Here is a 22,097-nt window from a genome sequence, read left to right on the forward strand (position 1 = left end):
AGGTCAGAAGGTGTCAGAGCCCCTGGAACAGACCATTAAAGAGCCAGGATATGGGTGCAGGGAATTGAACCGAGGTCCTCCAGAGGAGCTCTTAACTACTGAACCATCTCTCCAGCAGACACACACACACACACACACACACACACACACACACACACACACTAATTTAGAAAAAAAAACAGAAAAAAAACAAGTAAGACTTTTTTTTTTTTTTTTTTTTGGTTTTTCGAGACAGGGCTTCTCTTTGGGGCCTGTCCTGGAACTAGCTCTTATAGACTTGTAGACCTGGCGAAAACCTCTTAAATCAGGCGTGAAGCCTGGCGGTGGTGGCACACGCCTTTAATCCGCGCACTCGCGAGGGCAGAGGCAGGAGGACCTCTTTGAGTTCAAGGTCAGCCTAGTCTACGGCGCGAGTTCCTGGTTAGCCAAGGATAAATCGAGAAACCCTGGCGTGGGCGGAGGAGAACACAGGATCCTAGAGGTTTCAGGGCGCTCACAAGGAAGGCGCCTCAAGCCTCCCGCCCCTTTACAGTGTGATCGCTCTTTCGGCAGGCGGAAGTGACGTCAGTACCGGAAGCAGGTCTGCCGCTCTGTCGGTACTGAATTCGAGCGCGGCATTACTTCTCTGGATCGCGCGCGATGCGGGGCATCAGGGCGTTCGTGGGCTCCGCGGCCCTGTGGGCTCTGCTGGCCGCCCGCTTCGCGGCGGCGGTCGAGCCGGTGAGCATGGCCATCGCCATCGGGGCCGCGTCGATACTCACCAGTTACCTGACCTACTCGGGCGCGTTCTGCCGCTTCTCCGAGTGCTGCGACGAGGAACGGACCCTCAACGCGTCGGGTACGTGCCCGCGGGCAGGTCGGGGCGGGCGGGACGGCGCCGGGCGTTCGGTTCCACCTCCAGCCCAACGCGCCGCTGGACACAGACTCGCCACACCTTCGCAGGTCTTCCCTGCGGTGACCGCCCGGAGGACGACGCTGCGGAGCTGGCTGTGCGCCCCGGCACTGGGAGTCAGGCGTGCACCTCCACCCTGAAAGCCCTCCCGCCTTTGGCTCTTCCCTTTTTTTTCCCCGAGCCGGCAGGGGTGGCGGGAAAACTAGCACGGAGCTCAGCGGCGAAATGGCTCTTCCCTGGATGAAAGAATCCGCGTAGCTTCATTGTCAGACACTTAAGGGTTAAGGAGAACTGCCGCTTACAGGGTCTGATTCTAGATCCTTAAGTTTCGGGCTCTGAAACTTGAATCAGCCGCTAAGCTGCGCCCTTCTCCGTGCTTTTTTAACGTATATTTTTTCTTTCTGTTTCGGGCTGGCCTCCGCAGCCCTCAAGCTGAACTTGGAGGCAAAGCTGTTTGGACAGCACCTCGCCACCGAAGTGATTCTCAAGGCACTGACCGGCTTCAAGAACAATAAAAATCCCAAGAAAGCACTGACTCTGTCCATGCACGGCTGGGCTGGCACGGGCAAAAATTTTGTCAGCCAGATTGTGGCTGAGAGCCTCCACCCAAAAGGCCTGAAGAGTAACTTTGTCCACCTGTTCGTCTCTACCCTGCACTTCCCTCATGAGCAGAAGACAAAACTGTACCAGGCAAGGAAACCTTTGCTACCTGCTCGCATGTCTGGGCCTCTGCTTCTCTCTGCCTTGCAGTAGCTCCATGCGGCTTCTCTGCCTCGCTTGTTCCTTTCTGTTACTGGTTCAGTTTCACTATGTAGCTCTGGCAGGCTTGGAACTCATGGAGCGCCTCCTGCCTCTGCCTCCCAGGTGCTGGGACCAAAGCTGTGGGCTTCCATGCCTAGCCTCTATTTATACTTTTTGAGTTAAGGTCTCATTGTGTAGCCCAGGCTGGATCCGACTGCTCCAGCTTTCTGAGGACTGAGATTAACAGGCATCCACCACTTTTGCCCATCTTAAAGCATGTATGTGTATGTGGCCGGGGGTGGGGTGGGGTGGTGGTGATCATGTAGCCCAGGTTGGCGTCCAATTCATACATAGCTGAGGCTGGCCTTGAACTTTTGATTCTTCTACCCCCACCTTAATGCTGGGATTATAGGTGTGCCCAGCCTTCTATTTATTTATTGTTTGTTTGTTTTTTGAGACGGGTTTCTCTGTGTAGCTTTGGCTGGCCTGGCTTGCTCTGTAGACCATATTGGCTTCGAACTCACAAAGATCTGCCTGCCTCTGCCTCCTGAGCGCTGGGACTAAAGGTGTGTGCCACCGCTGCACAGCAACTTCTCTTTTTTTTTAATATTTATTTATTATGTATACAATATTCTGTTTGCTTGTATGCCTGAAGGCCAGAAGAGGGCACCAGACCTCATTACAGATGGTTGTGAGACACCATGTGGTTGCTGGGAATTGAACTCAGGACCTTTGGAAGAGCAGGCAATGCTCTTAACCACTGAGCCATCTCTCCAGCCCGCAACTTCTCTTAAAATGCTATTCCAGAACAATCCAGTGAGGTAGGGGATGCTATGAACGTTAGAAGAAGAAGCCAGCAACTGGGCATGGTGGCACATGCCTTTCATTCCAGCAGGTGGATCTGAATTCAAGGTCAGCCTGGTCTACCTGAGGAAGTTTCAGGACGACCAGGGCCACATAGAGAAACCTTGTCTGAAAAGGGGGGATGGAGCCAGCTTGTGTTTGGGGGCCATAGGTTCAGTCCCTGGAATTTGGGGGCGGGAGAAGGAGCTAGAATGAGGAAAGATGAGAGGCAAGGTGACTGATTTGTATGGCCTATACTCAGCGCCTCCCATCTGGATCTAGATACCCAGAAAGTGACGCGCCTTCCCAGCAGAGCAAAGGGTGTTAGGTGGGGCAGTCTAATGGCCTCATTGAAAGCTCTCCCCTGTGTTGCAGCCTGGGCTTGGCCCTGTGTTTTGCAGGGTACAGTTTTGATTCCCTTGGCTCCTTCCATCCTTGGGTCTCAAAGAACTACACCTCCAGACTGTTTCTCCTTGTGTGATCTCAGTACAGTGCATTGGCTGCTTCTGAGTTAACTGGCTGGCTTGTTGGTCCTTCCAGGAACTGGCTAGCAAACCAAAACTAAGGGAAGAAGGAAATGAAAGTGAATCTGTGAAGGCAGGGAGGAGTGCCAAAGGGAGGAGGGACAGTTGTTTTTAGGTGCTGGGGATAGAAAGCAAGGGTTTTTTTTTTTGTTTGTTTGTTTGTTTGTTTTTTTTGATTTATTATTATTTTATGTCCATTGGTGTGAGAATCAAATGCCCTGGAACTGGAGTTACAGACAGTTGTGAGCAGCCATGTGGGTCCTGGGAATTGAACTCAGGACTGCTAGAAGAGCAGCCAGTGCTCTTAACCGCTGAGCCATCTCTCCAGCCCCTGAAAACAAGGTTTTTTCATGCTGAGGACATGCTGTTGCCACCAGGTTACAGCCCCCACCACAAACATGCTCGTTTTCCACATTTTATTATAGATCCCTCAGAATACAGTATTTGCAGGGCGTGACTCATGGCTGTGGCCTCCCCCATATAGGGGGATGAAAGGCTGTTGGTTGGGTGTTGCAAGAAAGCAAAGGGGCTAGCAATGTAGTCCCGTGCATTTCCTGTCAGCATGGTCAGCTCCTGTACTCACCGCATCAGTCCAAAGCTGTGGCCATTGCATTGTGAAGGTCTGAATCCAGTTGTCATTGCTCTGCCTGGCTGGCGTCTTGGCCTCTTTGCTATTGCTGTAATAAATGCCCCACAGAAGCAACCCCAGGGCTCTTACCTTCTTCCTTGTTTGAGGCTGCTGTACTATATGTTGGGTGAGTTGGCCAATCAGCTTCTGCCCGATTCTCTACTTCCCATTTTGTTGCAGAAGGCTGAGGTTACAGGTGCATGCACCAGCCGTGGGCATGTGGTGGAGGTCAGTAGATGGCTTGCGGAAGTCGGCTCTCCTTCCACCATGTGGGTCCCCGGGACTGAACTCAGGTGGCCAGGCTTAGGTGGCCTTTCCACCTGTGGTAGTTTGGAAAGTGTCTACCTGCTGTGTGGGGACAAATGCGGCTGATGGCTTCTCAAAGCCCAGGGAGCCCTTCGCCCTCATCCTCTGAGCTGTGCCTCTCTTTATGGTTGGTCTAGGACCAGCTCCAGAAGTGGATCCGAGGTAATGTGAGCGCGTGTGGCAGCTCCGTCTTCATCTTTGATGAGATGGATAAGTTGCATCCCGGGATCATTGATGCAATCAAGCCCTTCCTCGACTACTATGAGCAGGTGGATGGGATTTCCTACCGCAAAGCCGTCTTCATCTTCCTCAGGTCAGCCAAGGAGGCTTCTCAGGGACTATTCTCTTAGAATGACGTTCTCTCGGCCATCCAGGACAGAATTGCCAGCTTGGCAAAGCCATGGGCTCATTTGTCAATTTTCACTTCCCGGTGTCAGTCTGGCATGGAACTGGGTCGGGGATCAGCCAGAGTGATCCCTCAGTGAGGCACTTGGTGCCCCTGCCAGCCCCTTTAAGCAAGCATTTACTTTTCTTGCAGGCAGACATGCTTTTGCCCTTGTCTGTTAGCGTGTTGCAGATAGTCCTGAATTAAAGCTTTGGCACACGCCTTTAATCCCAGCACTTGGGAGTTAAATTCAAGGCCAGCCTGGTCTACTGAGTAGAGAAACCTATCTCAAAGGAACAAATCTCTGGAGCACTGGAAGTGGGGGTGTCATGCGGTGATGCCTTATGAGCTTTGGCTGAGTGCATTTGGCAGAGAGCTGGGGATAACTGAAGTGTGATATTGGTCTTTGCATCTCTGGCCAACTCAGTAATGCAGGCGGGGACCTGATAACTCAGACAGCCCTGGACTTCTGGCGGGCAGGAAGGAAGAGGGAAGAGATCCAGCTGAAGGACCTGGAGTCTGTGCTGTCCGTGGGCGTCTTCAACAACAAACACAGTGAGTCCACTAGAGACCGTGGGGGGGGGCACCCAATGCTCTGCTAACACAGTGAGTCCACTAGGGAGTGGGGGCACCCAGTGCTCTGCTAACAGTGAGTCCACTATGGAGTGGGGCACCCAGTGCTCTGTAGCATTAAACTGCTTCTCAGTACTGTCTTAAGCCAGTGTCAGCCGGGTGGTGGTGGCGCACGCCTTTAATCCCAGCACTTGGGAGGCAGAGGCAGGCGGATCTTTGTGAGTTCGAGACCAGCCTGGTCTACAGAGTGAGTTCCGGGACAGGCCCCAAAGTACAGAGAAACCCTGTCTTGAAAAGCCATGAAGGGTGGACTATGAACCCAGATCAGAGATGGGTGTGTCCAGGCGGCAATGACAGGAGACCCTGTCTTCTGCAGGTGGTCTGTGGCACAGTGGGCTGATAGACAAGAACCTCATCGACTACTTTATCCCCTTCCTGCCCTTGGAGTACAAACATGTCAAGATGTGTGTGCGGGCAGAGATGCGGGCCCGAGGGCATGCTGTCAACGAAGACATCGTCACCAGGGTGGCAGATGAAATGACATTTTTCCCCAAAGACGAGAAGATCTACTCGGACAAGGGCTGCAAGACTGTGCAGTCACGGCTAGATTTCTATTGAGCTCTTCATCCCATGGGGTAGGAAGATCCAGGGGAGGGGAGCCTCCCACCCCCTCCGGGGCCTTGCCTTGTGGAAACACTTTGAAGACCCCCCTTGGGGCTTTGCACATTTGCACCCGTGGACTCTGGGGATGTTGTCAGTGCTGCATGGCAGCATCTCAAGATGAACTTGTAGAACCTAACACTGCTACTGTGAACCAAGTGCCTAGAGACATGAACACAGGAGGCCTGTGAACACATCCTGTGTGGTCAAGGTACTGTGGCTCAGGTGCCACTAATGGGCTGCAGCCTTGAGGAACCAGGTTTTTCCTTCTAGGAGCACCCACCTGTGTCTGGGGTTTTTTTTTTTTGTGTGTGTGTTTTTTTTGTTTGTTTTTTCCTTGCCCTGAGCTGGCACTCCATGACAGTTTTCAGAAGCTAGTGGCATTGACAGATGCTTGGTCTCTGAGGCTCCTGTGGCACATTGGGACACAGCCTTTTGAGGCTATTCCTTTCCTTAGCTGCTGCTCTCGCAGCCCCCGCTGTGGAATTCTCTCACCTGTCTCCTCTGTGTGTGGGTCTGCCTTCGACCTTGTCCTAGCCTCATCCTGGGCCTGTCAGAACAGACTGAAGCTTTGGAAGTCTTGGTTCCTGTTTGCCTGTTAAACTTACTCTGAAGGTACAGCATGCATAGGAAGAGTGAGCTCTGGGCCAGGGCCCCCTGGCCACACACCGTATGCTTAGACTCTGTCCAAAGGAGTGCCACACATACCAGAGATGTCGGTTTTTTTAAAGGACATGAATATTTTTAAAACATGTTTTTACTTCTAAATCTTAGGTAATAAAGTATAAGGTGCCGTATATTTTAAAACCTAAGAAGTGCCCAGTTAGTGGTGGTGGCACACCCATGTCTTTAGTCCAGCACTTGGGAGGTGAGGCAGGTGGATCTCTGAATTTGAGGACAGCCTGATCTACAAAGTGAGTTTCAGAACAGCCAGGGCTGTTACACAGAGAAACCCTGTCTCAGAAACCAAAAACTTAGGAAGGACATAAAATAGAGTAAGTATCCTTAGTATTCCCAGGCTTTTATTGTTGCTGGGTGTGGGGGCACAGTGCCCACCATCCTAGCAGGAAGATCAGGATTCAGGGTTCCTCTGCTATGTTGTGAATTGAGGCCAGCTTGAGCTACATGAAACTCTTTAAAGAGGGCAGAAAAGGGTTTTGGGGTCAAATGGGCAGCATGGAATGATATGGACACAATTTTAGACTCCACGGTCCCTCAGTTTGTGGTGGGTCTCGGGTGTCCTCTCAGGGTGATGTCCTTAGGCAGCACTGGGCCGGGCTGCTCTGACGGTTGGAAAGCCAGCCTGCAGTTCTGGCCTTGTGAGCCGCTCTGCTCTGTCCCACAGTCTCCATGCAGCCACAGACATGAGAACTCTGCCCTGTGTTTACAGAATGTGGGAGAATGGCTTTTTCTAACATGGAAACGCCTTATTAGAGAATCACATTTAGTCTTTTAAAAATGCCAAGGTGAACTGGGTATGGTGGTGCACACCTTTAGTCCCAGGACCTGAGAGGCCAGTCTAGGCCACCACACAAGGGAATAGCAGGCCCGTGGTATACATGCCTGTAATCCTAACACTTGGGAAGACGAGTTTAAAACCAGCTGAGCTACATACAAAGAGGAAACAAAGCCTGCCAAAGTGAGGCTGGCTTCCATGTCATGTTCTTGAGTTGGAGCCAAGTCACCATTTAACCTGTTGAGTGCCTGATCAAGAAGAAACAAGCTTTTCTGTTTACAATGATGCAATATGTAGACACGTGTTGGCCACCTTTGGACTGTTGCTGTTACTGATCTGTAGCCTGGAAAGGCCTGGGCCTGGCCCAGCTTCTCCACCCTGTGAGAAGGCATGAGGAGAGCTGGACACGGACTAATAAAGCCAATGCATTGTCACTTTTACTAAGTTTTTCCTCATTTGTATGACAGCAAACTGAGCTCCGAATGAAGGCTCTAGAGCTGCACGTGTATCCTTGCCTTTCCACACCTGGATGCACAGGCTGACCGAATCACACAAAAATCAATGTTTGCTTTTGGGCCTTTGGCATGTTTGCACTTGTGAGGGGCAGGCAATCACATGCATGCACATACACGTAGAGGCCAAAGTTGGGCGCTTCCAAAGTTCTCTACCTTCCTGAGAAGCTCTGGAGTTCAGAGGCAGGGGGCTGTCAGGAATATAATGTCCTCCTAATGGTGAGATCTACCTGGCCATAGCTGTCTTCATTCTAGCTCAAGAGAGATCTGACTGCCGTTCTTCCTGCCCAGAACTGGTAAAGAGCCTGATTATAGTTCTGTTTGTTGACCAGGTCTCAGGGTAACTGCTAAGCTGGCATCTCAGCAGCACTGATAGCATTGCTCCATCACAGAACACTCTGGAAAGGTAAGCCCTCTTCACTGCCACCCTGCTGCTCCCTTTGTTTCTCAGTTGAACATCCAGGAGCCCAACATGGCCCCACTCTGTCGTATCTACAGGACTCAGAAGAGAGGACTGTGCGCCTCTTTTTTTGAGACAGGGTTTCTCTGTAGCTTTGGAGCCTGACCTGGAACTAGCTCTGTAGACCAGGCTTGGTCTCGAACTCAGAGATCCGCCTGCCTCTGCCTCCCGAGTGCTGGGATTAAAGGCGTGCGCCACCACCGCCCGGCTGCCTCATCTTTAGATAAGTAGTCAGACCTGATGTGACTCCTGGGGACTTGAAACCATCATCGGAAGCCCTGAACAGGCTGGTAGCAGAGGTAGAGGGTGATTCTGCCAGCAGTTGACCTAGTTTTTGACCTGTTGAACCGTCAGGCCCTTTAGGCCTTGCTAAACCCAGCCCCGTGAGTGCCCTGAACGGCAGCCACACCTGCAGGAGCCCTACCCCTTCGCAGGCACTGTGTGTACATAAAACAAGCCCATCTGGAGCTCTGCCTGCCAGGCTTCTGGAATGGACCTAACACCCACAGTGCCACTCAACTTGTTCCCACTTCACACTGGTACATTTGTGATAGTGATCCGGTCCTAATCACTGCACAGCCCCTGGCAGGGCGATGTCAGGCCCCAAGACACCATTCATGCAGCAGGTGCCCATGCTTGGACTTCTGCAGTACAAACACTGGTGGTGTTGGTCTGAGAGCTTCAAAAGACACAAAGCCAACAGTGGAAAGGTTTCTCACAATATTAAAAACCATTTAAAATAAAGTTATCACATTTGCAATAAAACTTAATTGTTCTGCCTCAAAACAGAAACACCTGAAATTAAAACATAATTTTTAAAAAATACCACGAGCCTAGGAATGGGCAGGCGGGGAGGTTTCATCCTCTGGAGGCTCCAGGAAGCTTTGGGTCCATGCTGTGTCTGTGGTCTCTACAGCATGACCAACTGCGGACTCTGAGGAGCAGAAACAGTCCCCGAGGAGATACCTGGTAACCTCAGCAGGAAGTGTCCTGAGCAGCCTCCTGGGAGAGGAGTGGCCTGACAGCGCGGGCAGGAGCGTCTGCAGCAGGCAGGGCTCAGTCATCCAGGTAGTAGTCCAGCTTGGTGAACACAGTCTTGCAGCCCTTGTCGGAGAAGACTCTCTCCTCCTTGGGGAAGAAGGTCATCTCTTCAGCCACTTTGCTTATAATGTCCTCATCTACTTCATAGCCACGGGACTGCATCTCAACTCTGATGCACATTTTCAGGTGCTTATACTCCAGGGGCAGGAAGGGGACAAAATAATCAATGAGGTTCCGGTCAATGAGGCTGCTGTGCCAGAAGCCACCTGGGGAACAGACAAGAAGGAGCCACTCAATACTCATCTGTCCATCCAGCAGTGTCCAGTGGGGACCACCCCGTCTCCACACAGTGAGGGAGATACAGGAGCTGGGACCTGTCTACAAACACTGCCCTGTGAGGCAGGGTGACATAAAGGGACACCTGGGCTAGAGAGATGGCCCAGCAGTTAAGGCTTGCTGCTCCTTGCAGAGGACCTGAGTTGGGTCCCAATACTCACCAGAGTGCTCATAACCACATGTAACTCTGGGTCCAGTCGATGCAACTCCCCCTCTGGACACCCACATGCACACACACACAGCAAAGACACACACAGACAAAAACGAAAACCACAAGCTTTAAAGGGACACTAGTGCTGTGGGCTTGGAAAGGCCTCTTCTGGTCACCTTAGAGATGGGAGGTGGGCTGGAGGGACACATGTGCCACACTGTGTGCTGGGATCCAGGCAGTGGGAAGGAGCGGATGCACAGGTTGGAAGAGGCATGAAAAAGATAAGGGAGGGGTATCCCCAGAGACAAGACTGCACCAGTCAATCCGTCTAGAAAACGAGCTTCAGCAGCTGGACCAGCAATTAAGGAGTTCACTGCTGCTGCCAGTGCCCACACCACACAGCATTCTGAAAGCAATACCTAGACTCCCCTGGGTGCTAATGTGTGCAGTCAAGGCTGTGTACCTCAAAGGTCTGGACTCTGACAAATGCTTCCCTGCAAAAATCTAGCTCTGCATGGCTCAGCCTCCCAGTACTGACAACACTTGACTCAGCATCTGCTGGATACCCCAAAAGCTCATGACATGTCTTTGTGTCCTGGCTCCCAAGGCAAGCTGTGTAGAGAGCCCAAGGTATATGTACTCAGTTCCCGAAGGAGCCCTGCACTCTGACTGTACTCAGTGAGGACCCTGTCTGTGGCCATAGCAAAGAACAAAACTGGCCAGGCGGTGGTAGTGTGTGCCTTTAATCCCAGCACTTGGGAGGCAGAGGCAGGTGGATCTCTGTGAGTTCGATGCCAGCCCAGTCCACAGAGCAAGTTCCGGGACAGGCCCCAAAGCCACAGAGAAACTCTGTCTCAAATCATCCCCCCTTCCCAAGAGAAAAGAAAAGAGCAAACCTGACTGTGAGCAGCTGTCTTGAAGAGCTACTCTGTACCAGGTGCACATGGATCCCTGGGATTGTAGCCGGGCGCAACTGGCCTGGCTGGGGAGGAGACCCCAGCACAGCCTGAATGACAGGACCCAACCACCTGACCCACCAAGTGCTCAGCAGAACCAGTAGACTTCAGATGGTTACAGAGCCTTAAAAAACACTAGGTGGGCTGGGGTATCACTTAGTGGTAGGCACTTATGTGGCATGTCTGAGGCCCTGGGTTCGAATTTGAACATCATAAAAGTAAAAACATCCATATACTGCCAACTCAGATGTGTGTCCTGAGTGAAATGTCTCCTCCCAGCCAGGACACCTCAAACTCCTGTACCCCCTAAGACTGCTCTTCTGTCCACTCCAGCATTGTTGTCAGATGTCTTAACTGTCTCTCCCGCTACAGCCCTGCGGGAGGTCCTCTCTACCTTCAAAGCAGTGCTCTGATGTATTGCTGCCACATTGATCTGTATTTCCTGTTGTGTGTAGTCATCCTTTTGAGCATGAAGAAAGACTTTTAACATTCAACAAAATGTTCGTCTTTCCTCAGTCATCTTCCCTTTGTCAGGGATAGGAGAACACACTGTTCCAGTCAGCTAACTTCGATTCAGATTTCTCGGTGAACGCGTTTCCAAGGAGGAAAGCTCAACAACCCGAGACCAGCAAAGACCAGGTGAGACAGCCAGTGAGTCACCCTCATGGCTGTCTGCCTCCTGAGGTTCAAGGCCAAAGGTTGTATGACAGTAGCTGGAGAAGCAGCTGAGCTGAAAGGCTCTGAGTGCAGGATGGAGTGCAACACAGGCTCTAAGAGGCTGCACCGAGCCTCGGTGTCCTGTGTAAAGAACGGGCCAGCAGGCATCCATCTGCTCCACGGGGCAACAGGGTAGACTGAAGCAAACGAGCAGGCCAAGTGTCTGAGTGTCTGGTACAGCGGCAAGGCCCAGCCATGCCTGGGCAGAGACCTAGCGCACCGCAAAGGGAGAGGCCTTACCCAGTTCCCAGTCTCCCTGCTGGAAAGACTCCTAGGGCTAGGAGTCGGATTCTTGAAGGATGGCTATACTTACTGTTCTTGTTATTGAAGACTGACACGGACAGGGCGTGCTCCATGTCTCTGAGCTTGATGTCTTCCCTCTGCTTCCCGCTTTTCCAGAAATCCAAAGCCACATCTGTGATCCTTTCTGCCCCCGCATTGCTGCAGAGATAATTGCAGCAAGGAGGGGCTGCACTTCTCCCCAAGCTCCCAGGTCCAGGTGCAAGGGTCTCCCACCATATCCCAGCCACAGCCTCACCTGAGGAAGATGAAGATGGCCTTTTGATAGGAGACATCATCTACCACATCATAGTAGTCTAGGAAAGGCTTAATGGCATCAATGAGGCCTGCGTGCATCTTGTCCATCTCGTCAAAGATGAAGATGGACCGAGCACAGGCGCTCACGTTGCCTCGAATCCACATCTGTAGCTGGTCCTGAAGGACAAGAGGGCCCATTTAGAGTTCTAGTGGGTACACTTCTATCAGATTTAGGTTTGTCTTTTTGTGCAGCTCTACCCAGCGCCTCAATAGTACTAAGCAAGCCCTCTGCCCTCTACCAAAGCCACGCCCAGGCCCTCAGAACAACTTTACCCCCTGAGGACAATGGCTGCACCTCTGGAGCACTGTGCTATGAGCATTTCTCTCTCTCTCTCTCTCTCTCTCTCTCACACACACACACACCTATCCCTCACAATCACTTCATGTATGAGTAGCATCATAACCATGCCACAGGTGAGGACACTGGAGTGCAGAGCGCTTCAGCAGCTTGCCTGAGACAATATGATTAAGCTGGGGCAAACTGGGATCAATCCAGCCCCGCCCTATGCTAAAGCTCCAGGTCTGTGACACCACATTGCGACCACACTGATGCTGTTGTCAGCCAGGCGCGAGCTCTGTCCTCACAATGGCAATAATGCCACACGGATCCTGTGTGGGACAGTCTCTCGGTAAGAGGTAGAAACCCACATTCCTTCTTCCTCAGTCCAGTGTGGAGAAGCTCTGACTCACAGGTGGGAAAACAGTGCACAGGGCCTTCTGGAGGGAGTCTGGACTTGAGCGCTCAGCATTCGGGAGGGCGTGATGAGGCTTTCTGAACTAAATCTGCCTAGCTAGGTACAGACCATAAGAACACATCTGAGATGGACTTGGTGACATGCCTCCGTGGCCCCAGCTGAGACAGAGCAAGAGTTCCAGCCCGGGGTGGGAGGAAGGCTTACTGGATACAGGACCTGCGTTACAAACACCCTCAAGAGGAAGTCAGTCGTAGCAAAGACAGGATCTTTGGGGCTTGCCTATCTCAGTGAGAGACCCTGTATCAAAAAAAAGTGGACAGATCCTGAGGAACACCACCAGAGATAGACCTATGACCCCCATGCTCACACATGCTCACAAGTACACATAAACACACAAAATTTAAAAACAAACTAAACTAAAATAATAATAATAAAACGGAGTTCAGGGCCAGCCTAGGCTACAACAATGAACAACAAACAAACTAAACTAAGATAATAATAAAACAGTTCATGGCCAGCCCAGGCTACAACAATGAACACACGGGTGCAGCTGTCTCAAAAAAAAAAAAAATGTATTTGGTGTTTTGATGGCCAGATACCAAAACTGATATCAGGGTCTCATTCATGCTAGGTCAGTTACACACTAAGACCGTTTCCAGAATTTTCCTCAGAAAGTTGAGCCCAGGCTGGGCGGTGGTGGCGCACGCCTTTAATCCCAGCACTCGGGAGGCAGAGGCAGGCGGATCTCTGTGAGTTCAAGACCAGCCCGGTCTACAAGGGCTAGTTCCAGGACAGGCTCCAAAACCACAGAGAAACCCTGTCTCAAAAAACCAAAAAAAAAAAAAAAAGTTGAGCCCAAATTCTCTATCTCTGCAGCCATTTGCATCGTCCTGAGGTGAGGTGGGGAAGCAGCTATGCACTTTTCTACAGAACAGCCAGTGTTAGCAGCTGCATCGGACTTCTGTTTGGGGGTTTTCCCTTGGCTCCCGTGACCATGGTTATAGTATCCATTTGTATCTAATGCAAGCGGCAAATCTGCAGGGATGGACCACCTGACCACCTTCCCCTTAGAGCAGTGATTCTCAACCTCTGGGTCTCAAACCCTTTGGGGTCAAATGACCCTTTCACAGAGGCTAGAGAGCAGACATCCTGCATATCAGATATTTATATTATGATTTATAACAGTAGCAAAAATTACAGTTATGAAGTAGCAACAAAATAAATTTATGGTTGGGGGTCCCCACATGAGGTTAAAGGGTCGCATCATTAGCAAGGTTGAGAACCACTGCCTTAGAGGAACCTTCAGAGACCCCAAGTGGCCTGCTAACACCATGAGACAGGTGACCATCTACACAGAACTCACTCAGTTGTTAGAACCCAACAGACAAGGTTTGCCCAGTCTCCTACCAGAACAACAGACTGCAGGGCACTACAGCAAGACACAGCGCTAAGCACTGCCCGTGAACACTTTAACCCGCCTCCCAAAAGCCCCTGAACAAATGCTACTGGGCCCCTTTTTTTTCTTTCTCCCTCCATTTGTCCTCTCCTTGTCTGCTTTCAAACAGAGGCTCACTTCACTGTGTAGCCCAGACTAGCCTCAAACATGTGATCCTCCTGCCTCAGCCTGCTGGCAATGCAGGTGAGTACAACACACCCAGCTGATCACAGGCATAGGCTAAACAACCTGCCCCCAGCCACAAAGTCATGGTGACCCCGATGTTTAACAGAACGGGGGGATACACATAAGCAAGGGTAAATGTGTGCTCCTCAGGAAGGCTGGCCGACAGTCCCCACGCTCTACAGCTGGAGGGAGGGCGGGTCAGGACCTGAGTTCAGGTGTGGACTGTTAGCCCAGAATTAAACTCCAAAAGCAGGCTGCAACAGCTGAGTCCAAACAGACTTAGACCTCCACGTTTCCTTTCCATGATACAGATGGGACCTGAAGACCCTGATGGTGGACTTGACTGTGTCCCCATTTGACCACAGCCAAGTGCTACTGAGCCTAGAGGTCACCGATAAACCTTTAGTGGTCTAATTGCTTGATGTAACACAAACCCTTGGTAACTTACATATCCACTACCACTCCTGCTGCGGGGTGGGAGAGGTGGGGGGGGGGAGTGGGGAAAGGGGAATAGGGGGATGGGGGTGGGAGGGGAGAGGGGAGAGAAAGGGGCAGGGTCTGGGTATGGGCAAATGCTCTACCCTGGGCTACCCCAGCCCTGGATAGTTCCCTTTGAAACACAGTCCCGATCTGCACTGCACGAGCAATCCTCAATTGTAGTTCCTTCAGCTTCTCGCTCTCTCTGCCTCCAGAACAGCTGATGTCACCACAGCCAGCTCCGTCCACACCTTTTAAAGAGGAACTCACATACAAAGAGCCATCTCGAGGCTTGCTCGCTGACGTGGAATTCCCACATCCCGTCCCAGACAGAGAAACCCAAACCCGGGTCATCCACAAAGGCGGCCAACTTATGCTCTTGCCTTATACAGGGTGACGTTGGAGGCGTGGGGGAAGTGCAGCGTGGCCACAAACAGGTGCACATAGTCACTGTTGAGTCCACCCTCGTAAATATTCTCTGCGATGATCTTGCTGACGAAGTTTTTGCCGGTGCCTGTCCACCCGTGCAGGGAGAGGGTAAGGGGCTTCTTGGGCTTCGGGTTGCTTAGGAAACCAGACACGGCGTTTAAGATGACTTTCTTTGCAAGATGCTGTCCAAAGAGTTTGTTATCCAGATCCTTCTGCAGCGCTGGGAATGGAAAGATCACTCTGGTCAGGAGAGAAGCAAGCAGGCAAAATGCAGCCCCATTCCCAGGCTGTCAGAGCCCGCGGAGCCTGGTTTGAAGAAGGTCCCTGCTGCCGCTAACCCTGCACTTCCGAGGGCTTGGGGATGTTCCCCAAAGCCGAGCGGAAGAGACGCGGTGAAGCCGCCCCGGTGAGCCTCGGCAACTCATCTCCCAGGCCTCGGACCAAAGTCTGGCCTGACCGCGGCGCCATCCCCCGGCCGCAGTGCCCAACCCTGGTGCCCGCCTACCCTCTCGGCTGAGGCTCCGCTTCTGGCCGCAGCACTCGGTAAAGAGGCAGTAGAGGCGCGGGTAGGAGATGTAGCCGGTGAGTACGCCGGCCAGGGCCAGGCCCAGGCTGATGGGCTCCACGGCACGACAAGCGAACGGCGCCAGCAGCAGCAGGGCCACTACGGCCCGGCCCAGCTTCATGCCCGGACCCGCGCCGCTTGCGCGTCCCAGCGCCCACCGTACCCCACGCACCGCCCAACGCGCGTTTCCGGTTCCTGCCTGTGGGGCCGCCCTCTTTGTCTTGGTCAGGCCGTCCCCCGACGCTAGCGAATGCCATCTTTGTTAAGGGCAAACCCCTTTCTGGGCTGATCCTTGGTAGGAATCAGGTGATGATTGGTTCCCCCACCCTCATCAAATAACAGAATGTTTTAGAACGGTTTTTTAAAAATGACACGTGCATCTACATGCACAAAGTGCACATAAACTCATGTAGGAATACACATAATACATAAAGGAATAAATGAGAATATGAGAATAATATAGTGAGTTTCCATATGACACCCCCACCCCCACCCCTGGTTCCCTATTGTTAAAATCTGATATTTGGTGTGGTGAGCGCCTTTAATCCCAGCACTCAAGAAGCTGAGGGAGGTGGATCTGTACGAGTTTGAGGCCAGGCAAAAATACACAGTGGACTCTGTCTCAAATAAATAAATAAACAAACAAACAAGTAAGTAAGTAAGTAAATAAGTAAGTAAATAAATAAGTAAATAAATAAATAAAATAAAATAAAATAAACCTGATATTTGAGAACTGGGTATTGTGACACACACCTTCAATCCCGGTACTCTGGGAGGCAGATATAGGTGGAGTTCTGTGAGTTTGAGCCACCCTGGCCCACGCAGCAAATTCTAGGAGCAGCCGGGGCTATATAATGAAATACCCATCTCAAAAGAAATAAAAGTTTGACATCTGTATATTATACTTGATAAAATCCATGAACCACTATGTTAATTAAAGCCCATAGTTTACCCAGTTTCTTTTTTTTCTTTTTGGCTTTTCAAGACAGGGCTTCTCTGTGTAGCTTTGGAGCCTGTCCTGGAACTGACTCTGTAGACCAGGCTGGTCTCAAACTCACAGAAATCCACCTGCTTCTGCCTCATGACCACTGGGATTAAAGGTGTATACCACCACCACCCGGCTCACCCAGTTTTTTATGTAGGGAACCCATCCAGCTCCCCACAATGCTGACTTCCCAGCTCCTCATGGATGCTTCTTACACTTGCCTTGTTTTAAGGAACACAAAACACTTGTGGGATGCTAGGGTGATCCCCAGGGTAGGCAAATATCCTGGAGCTACATGTCAGGCTTTTGTTTCTTGTCTGATTTTGTTTTAAATTTTCTTTGGAGTTGGGGAACAAAGTGTGTGCTAGTACTTGAACTCGTGTCTGTACAAGAACGGCATTCTTGTTAGCCTCTGACTTCTTTTTTTTTTTGGTTTTTCAAGACAGGGTTTCTCTGTGGTTTTGGAGCCTGTCCTGGAACTAGCTCTTGTAGACCAGGCTGGTCTCGAACTCACAGAGATCTGCCTGCCTCTACTTCCCAAGTGCTGCGATTAAAGGCGTGGACCACCACCACCACCCGGCTAGCCTCTGACTTCTGAGAAGAAATCTTCAATAACTACTCCAGACTATCTTTCAGCTTGCTATATCGTGCAGCTGGTTTTGAACTTGTGATCATCCTGCCTCACCTCCTTAGGTCTGGGATATAGGCCTGGCTTTTTGTTGTTGTCATTACTGGGGATTGAACCTTGGGTCCTTTGCTTGTAGACTATACGACTGAGTTATACCTCATCCTGAAACACCTTTGAAGATTGTTCCTCTCCTGGAATCTGAGGGTTTTTCTCATCATTAGACTAGGGTTTGGAAGAGGGACTGCCAACATAAAGTGCTATTTCCACCACAGCCTACCCAGGGGTATATTGTCAGCAATATGAGACAGTCCTAATTTGCTATCAATTACTACGATAAACATCATGACCAAAGTCTCTTACAGGAGAAAGGGGTTATTTCATCTTACAGGTGTCATCACTAAGGGAAGCTGCCATGTGGGTGTTGGAAATTGAATCTGGGTCCTTTGGAAGAGCAGTAACCACTAGAGCCATCTCTCCAGCCCCTCGGCTATCTTTCTTATACAGCCCAGGTCCATATGCCTAGAGATGCCACCACCCACAGCTGACTGGGCCCTCCCACATCAATTAGTAATTAAGACCCCCCCACACACACCCACACACACACCGGGGGCGATTTCTCAGCTGAGGTTTCCTCTTCCCAGGTATGTCCACCTGTGTCACTGACAAAAACAAATCAGTCCAAGGCAGTGTCTATGTGTTTTCCAACTGTGAGGTTCCATCTGGATCTCCCTCCTCTTTGGAAGGAAGTTGGTGTGCAAGGCCCACACTTAGGCAGCGGAGAGTTAAGGTCAAATTTGTTGAGGGCAAAGTGTCTATAGGAATCACCTGTGCCAAGAATCATGGTGCTTGACTGTAATTCCAGGAGGTAAAGGTATGAGGTTCAAGGCCATTCTCAGCTATATATTAAGGTCAAGACCAATCTAGGCCCAAAGCGTGGTGAGGGGGGGAAGCAACGACAGGGTTTTTCTGTATAGCCCTGGCTGTCCTGGAACTCCCTCTGTATACCAGGCTAGCCTTGAACTGAGAGATTGGCCTATCTGCTTCCTAGGAGTTGAGATTAAAGGTGTATGACACCATGCCCTGCCCCCCATTTTTTTTAAAACCCAGGCTGTCCTCGTTGAGTGGAGAGTGAATACCAAGCTGTTTGCTGTGGTAATGTTATGCACAAGTTTCTGGTCCTCAAATGAATTCATAGAGCTGGATGGATTTCCGATGCAAATTACATGAAGAATTTTAATTCAAACTCGAGTTTGGACCACATCTCCAGCACATCAATGCAGTGGGTGAGGAAAGTGAAGGTTCAAACCCCGGGAAGAGGCAAATTTTTAAAGGGGAAATGCCGTCATCAGGGAGTTTGAGTCCTGTCGTTTGGGGATTGGGTGAGGAGTACTTAAGGTAGTTTCTGAACCCATTGGTCAGTTCTTGGGCACAAAAACCTAACAAAGAGCCATTAATAACTGACAAGGTATCTTCAAAGACAGGATGTCTTCCAAGAACATCTGGACCTTGTTAAATTTTACGGCCCTGGTCCCTATCTTCTAAATTGGCCATTTTTCGAGTACCTGTTCAAATTTCTGCTATCGCAGCACATTTGTGGAGCTGAGATTGCCCACCCCCCAGCTCATTATACGGCTTAAGATGACGCCCCTTCTTTAAAATGGAGTTTGCAAAGTCAGGTCCTCACAGTGACAGGAGATGGACCCAGGACTAACAGGCAAACACTCTGCCAAGTGAACCACACCTCCAGGCCCTTTTTTATTTTGGTTTCTGGATGTCCCCAGCTGGTTCCATAGGCTCCTCTGACATTCCCAACTCCTGAGATCTGAAAATCCTGCCTGTTGGTGGAAGTGTAACAGGCCCCCAGACCTTAGCACAACTGACTCCATGGTAGAAGTACCATTCAGGCCATAAAACTCAGCACATAGACAGCCCCACTTGCCAAAATGAAAAGTAAGACCTTACGGTCAAAGTCCATAGTTCTGGGAAACCAACCTTGCGTTTTGGCTTCTGTAGTTCTGCTTCGTTCTTTTTTTTTTCCCCCTTTGGTTTTTTCGAGACAGGGTTTCTCTGTAGCATTGGTGCCTGTCCTGGAACCAGCTCTTGTAGACCAGGCTGGCCTCGAACTCCCAGAGATCCGCCTGCCTCTGCCTCCCGAATGCTGGGATTAAAGGCATGCGCCACCACCGCCCGGCCTGCTTCGTTCTTGTTAACCTGGGACATGGTTTTGGTGCTTAAAAGCTCCCCTGAGAAAGGCTCAGGGCTATGCTGGGATCCAGAACACCTAGTGTAGTCGCCAGCCAGGTGATAAAGACTGTCTTTTGGTTTAAATCTGCATCTGAGCAGTCTTCTATGGTGGATACTCCATAACAAGACTCATGACAAAGTTGGGCCCAGTTTGTACTTAATGATTAAGTTCTAAAAGCTAAGACATGCAACTCTTCATGTGTTTATTTGCCTATCTCATTATGAGGCCTAGATGGTGCACAGCTCAGAGATCATCTGTCTCTGCTTCCTGAGTGCTGGGCTTAAAAGGCTTGTGCCATGCCAGGCTTTCCTTTTTCCTTTTTTTGTTTGTTTTGCTTTTTTGTTTTACGAGACAGGGTTTCTCCGTGTAGCCCTGGCTGTCCTGGAACCCGCTCTGTAGATCAGGCTGGCCCGGAATTTAGAGATCTGCCTAGGGGACTGGAGAGATGGCTCAGCGGTTAAGAGCATTGCCTGCTCTTCCAAAGAACCCGAGTTCAATTCCCAGCAACCACATGGTGGCTCACAACCATCTGTGATGGGGTCTGGGGGCCTCTTCTAGCCTGCAGGCATATATGCAAACAGAATATAGTATCCATAATAAATAAATAAATATTAAAAAAAAAAGAGGGATCTGCCTGACTCTGCTTTTTCTTTGTGGCTCTGTAAGAGTCTGGGATGCCAGCGTATCTGGGTTAAGGCAGCCCCTTTAGGGGGCGGGGTTTGCCTCGGGCAAATGCCTGCCAATAAATGGGCACGCAGAGAGGCAGCTCGGCCCTTTTTTCCTTCCTATTGTATGGAATTAGGGGTATATTCAAAAAAAAAAAAAAGAGGGGGATTAACTGGTTTGATGGGATGATTGGTATTTGTGACTTACTGTTTTTAGAAAATTATATTGGTACTGTTCTTGTATATTGATATATTAAATATTGAATGTGAGTGTTCCTACCTCTATTTTTGAATAAGAGTATGCTTATATTGTATGGATACATCTATCATATCACAATGTACATTTCTACCTCTGGTACTGTTTACGTAATAACATTGTTTACATTTTGATATGTAATGACATTGTTTACAGGTGAAGATCATTGTCTTCATATATTGCACAGTTGTTTATTCTCTTAGTTTTCAAATTAGATAGGTATTGAGAATTATATGTTTGTCATATTATTTTTAGGTTAATCAGGTCTTTTAGATACATAGAGATTATTTTTAATATAGATAGTATAATCTTCAGCCTCTTTGAAGAGCTGTAGAAAATGGCCTTTAATCTAACCTAGAATTCTGTGCCATCGAGACACAATTACTCCTGGCAACACCACTCTACTCCAGAGAGAACTTTGAGCACCAAAGACACTCCACTGGGAGCTTGTCTTCTTGGCAGAACTGGCCTTTGGGTTAAGAAAAACCCATACCTCAACTACTGACTAAGATATGAAACAGGATTGTCTTATCTTGCCAAGACAGGGTAGGATAATTCTAAAAAAGTTCCTTGCATTTGATAATGGTATGTCAGTTATGTTAGGCCTTAGCCAAAGTTGGTTGACTCAACATTGCAAACGAGATTTTGGGTGATTGCCCAGGTAGTCAGTTGTCTCTGTCATTTGTTGCACGTCTCTGTCATTTGTTGCACATTTTGGATATCTCTCATTTGTTAAGTAATATTTACTCCCTTCTCAGATCTTTGATGGAATTGAAGATTATTTAATTGTAGTTACTCTCTAGCAAAACTTTTGTTCTCAATATTGTTTGTTATATTTATCATTTGTTATTATTGTTTATAGTTATATTTGGTTTAGTTCTGTTTTATTTAGACAAAAGGGGGAGATGTAGGGTTAAGACAGCCCCTTTAGGGGACGGGGCTTGCCTCGGGCGAATGCCTGCCAATAAATGGGCGCGGAGAGGCGGCTAGGCCCTTTTTTCCTTCCTACCTCCTGTGCCATGTGGGAACTTCGGTTCTGTAAGTTTATCATTAAAGTGTGAATATTGTTTAGTATCTGCATTGCATTTATTTACGCCGATACAGTATCTGAACCACCCTCCTTTTTCTGCTGGGAACTAGACACTCTAAATCAGGTCAGATGTGGTTTTCTTTTCTTCTCTTCTCTCCCTCTCTCTCTTTCCTGAGATATGGTCTCTCCTGGTTATCCTGAACTCACTATGTAGACTAGGCAGATTTTGAATTCATGGAGATCCCCTTGCCTCTGCCTCCTGAATGCTGGAATTAAAAGAATGTGCCACCACACCTAGCAAAGACAGATGTATTTTTCAACCTCATTTCAAATAGTGAAGGAAACCATGGCTGTTTATATAACCTCAAAACACTGGAGAAATAGACTGGAGAAAGGGCTCAGTAGTTAAGAACACAAAGTTAAGAATCCAGCCTGGGTTAGATTCTTAGCTTGAATATGGTGGCTCTCAAGCATGGATAACTACAATTCCAGGATAGCTAACACCCTCCTCTGGCCTCCAGAGGCGCTGGATGCACACACATGGTACACAGACATAGGTGAAGACCAACACCCAAATACATAAATAATTTTCTTTTTTTTTTTGGTTTTTCGAGACAGGGTTTCTCTGTGACTTTGGTGCCTGTCCTGGAACTAGTTCTGTAGACCAGGCTGGTCTCGAACTCACAGAGATCCGCCTGCCTCTGCCTCCCGAGTGCTGGGATT

At 49.7% G+C, this 22,097-nt stretch overlaps 2 protein-coding genes across 2 annotated transcripts; one reads left to right on the forward strand and one right to left on the reverse strand.

Annotated features, from left to right (window-relative positions):
* The first annotated feature begins 568 nt into the window (after positions 1 to 568).
* Positions 569 to 7,448, forward strand: Tor1b (torsin family 1 member B). The gene is made up of 5 exons (XM_041674381.1): positions 569 to 838; positions 1,317 to 1,582; positions 4,072 to 4,247; positions 4,747 to 4,874; positions 5,269 to 7,448. The coding sequence occupies exons 1-5, from the start codon at positions 640 to 642 to the stop codon at positions 5,508 to 5,510; spliced, it is 1,011 nt and encodes a 336-aa protein (XP_041530315.1). The 5' UTR covers positions 569 to 639; the 3' UTR covers positions 5,511 to 7,448.
* Positions 7,449 to 7,583: 135 nt separating this feature from the next.
* Tor1a (torsin family 1 member A) lies at positions 7,584 to 15,750 on the reverse strand. The gene is made up of 5 exons (XM_041674382.1): positions 15,506 to 15,750; positions 14,955 to 15,220; positions 11,720 to 11,895; positions 11,495 to 11,622; positions 7,584 to 9,287 (listed from the first exon to the last, which is right to left on the reverse strand). Exons 1-5 carry the CDS (start codon positions 15,684 to 15,686, stop codon positions 9,037 to 9,039), a joined length of 1,002 nt encoding a protein of 333 aa, XP_041530316.1. The 5' UTR covers positions 15,687 to 15,750; the 3' UTR covers positions 7,584 to 9,036.
* Positions 15,751 to 22,097: the final 6,347 nt, after the last annotated feature.

This window comes from Microtus oregoni, unplaced genomic scaffold (assembly GCF_018167655.1).
Source record: "Microtus oregoni isolate MIOR12 unplaced genomic scaffold, Mior012 000025F_ref0000491, whole genome shotgun sequence".
NCBI lineage: Eukaryota > Metazoa > Chordata > Mammalia > Rodentia > Cricetidae > Microtus > Microtus oregoni.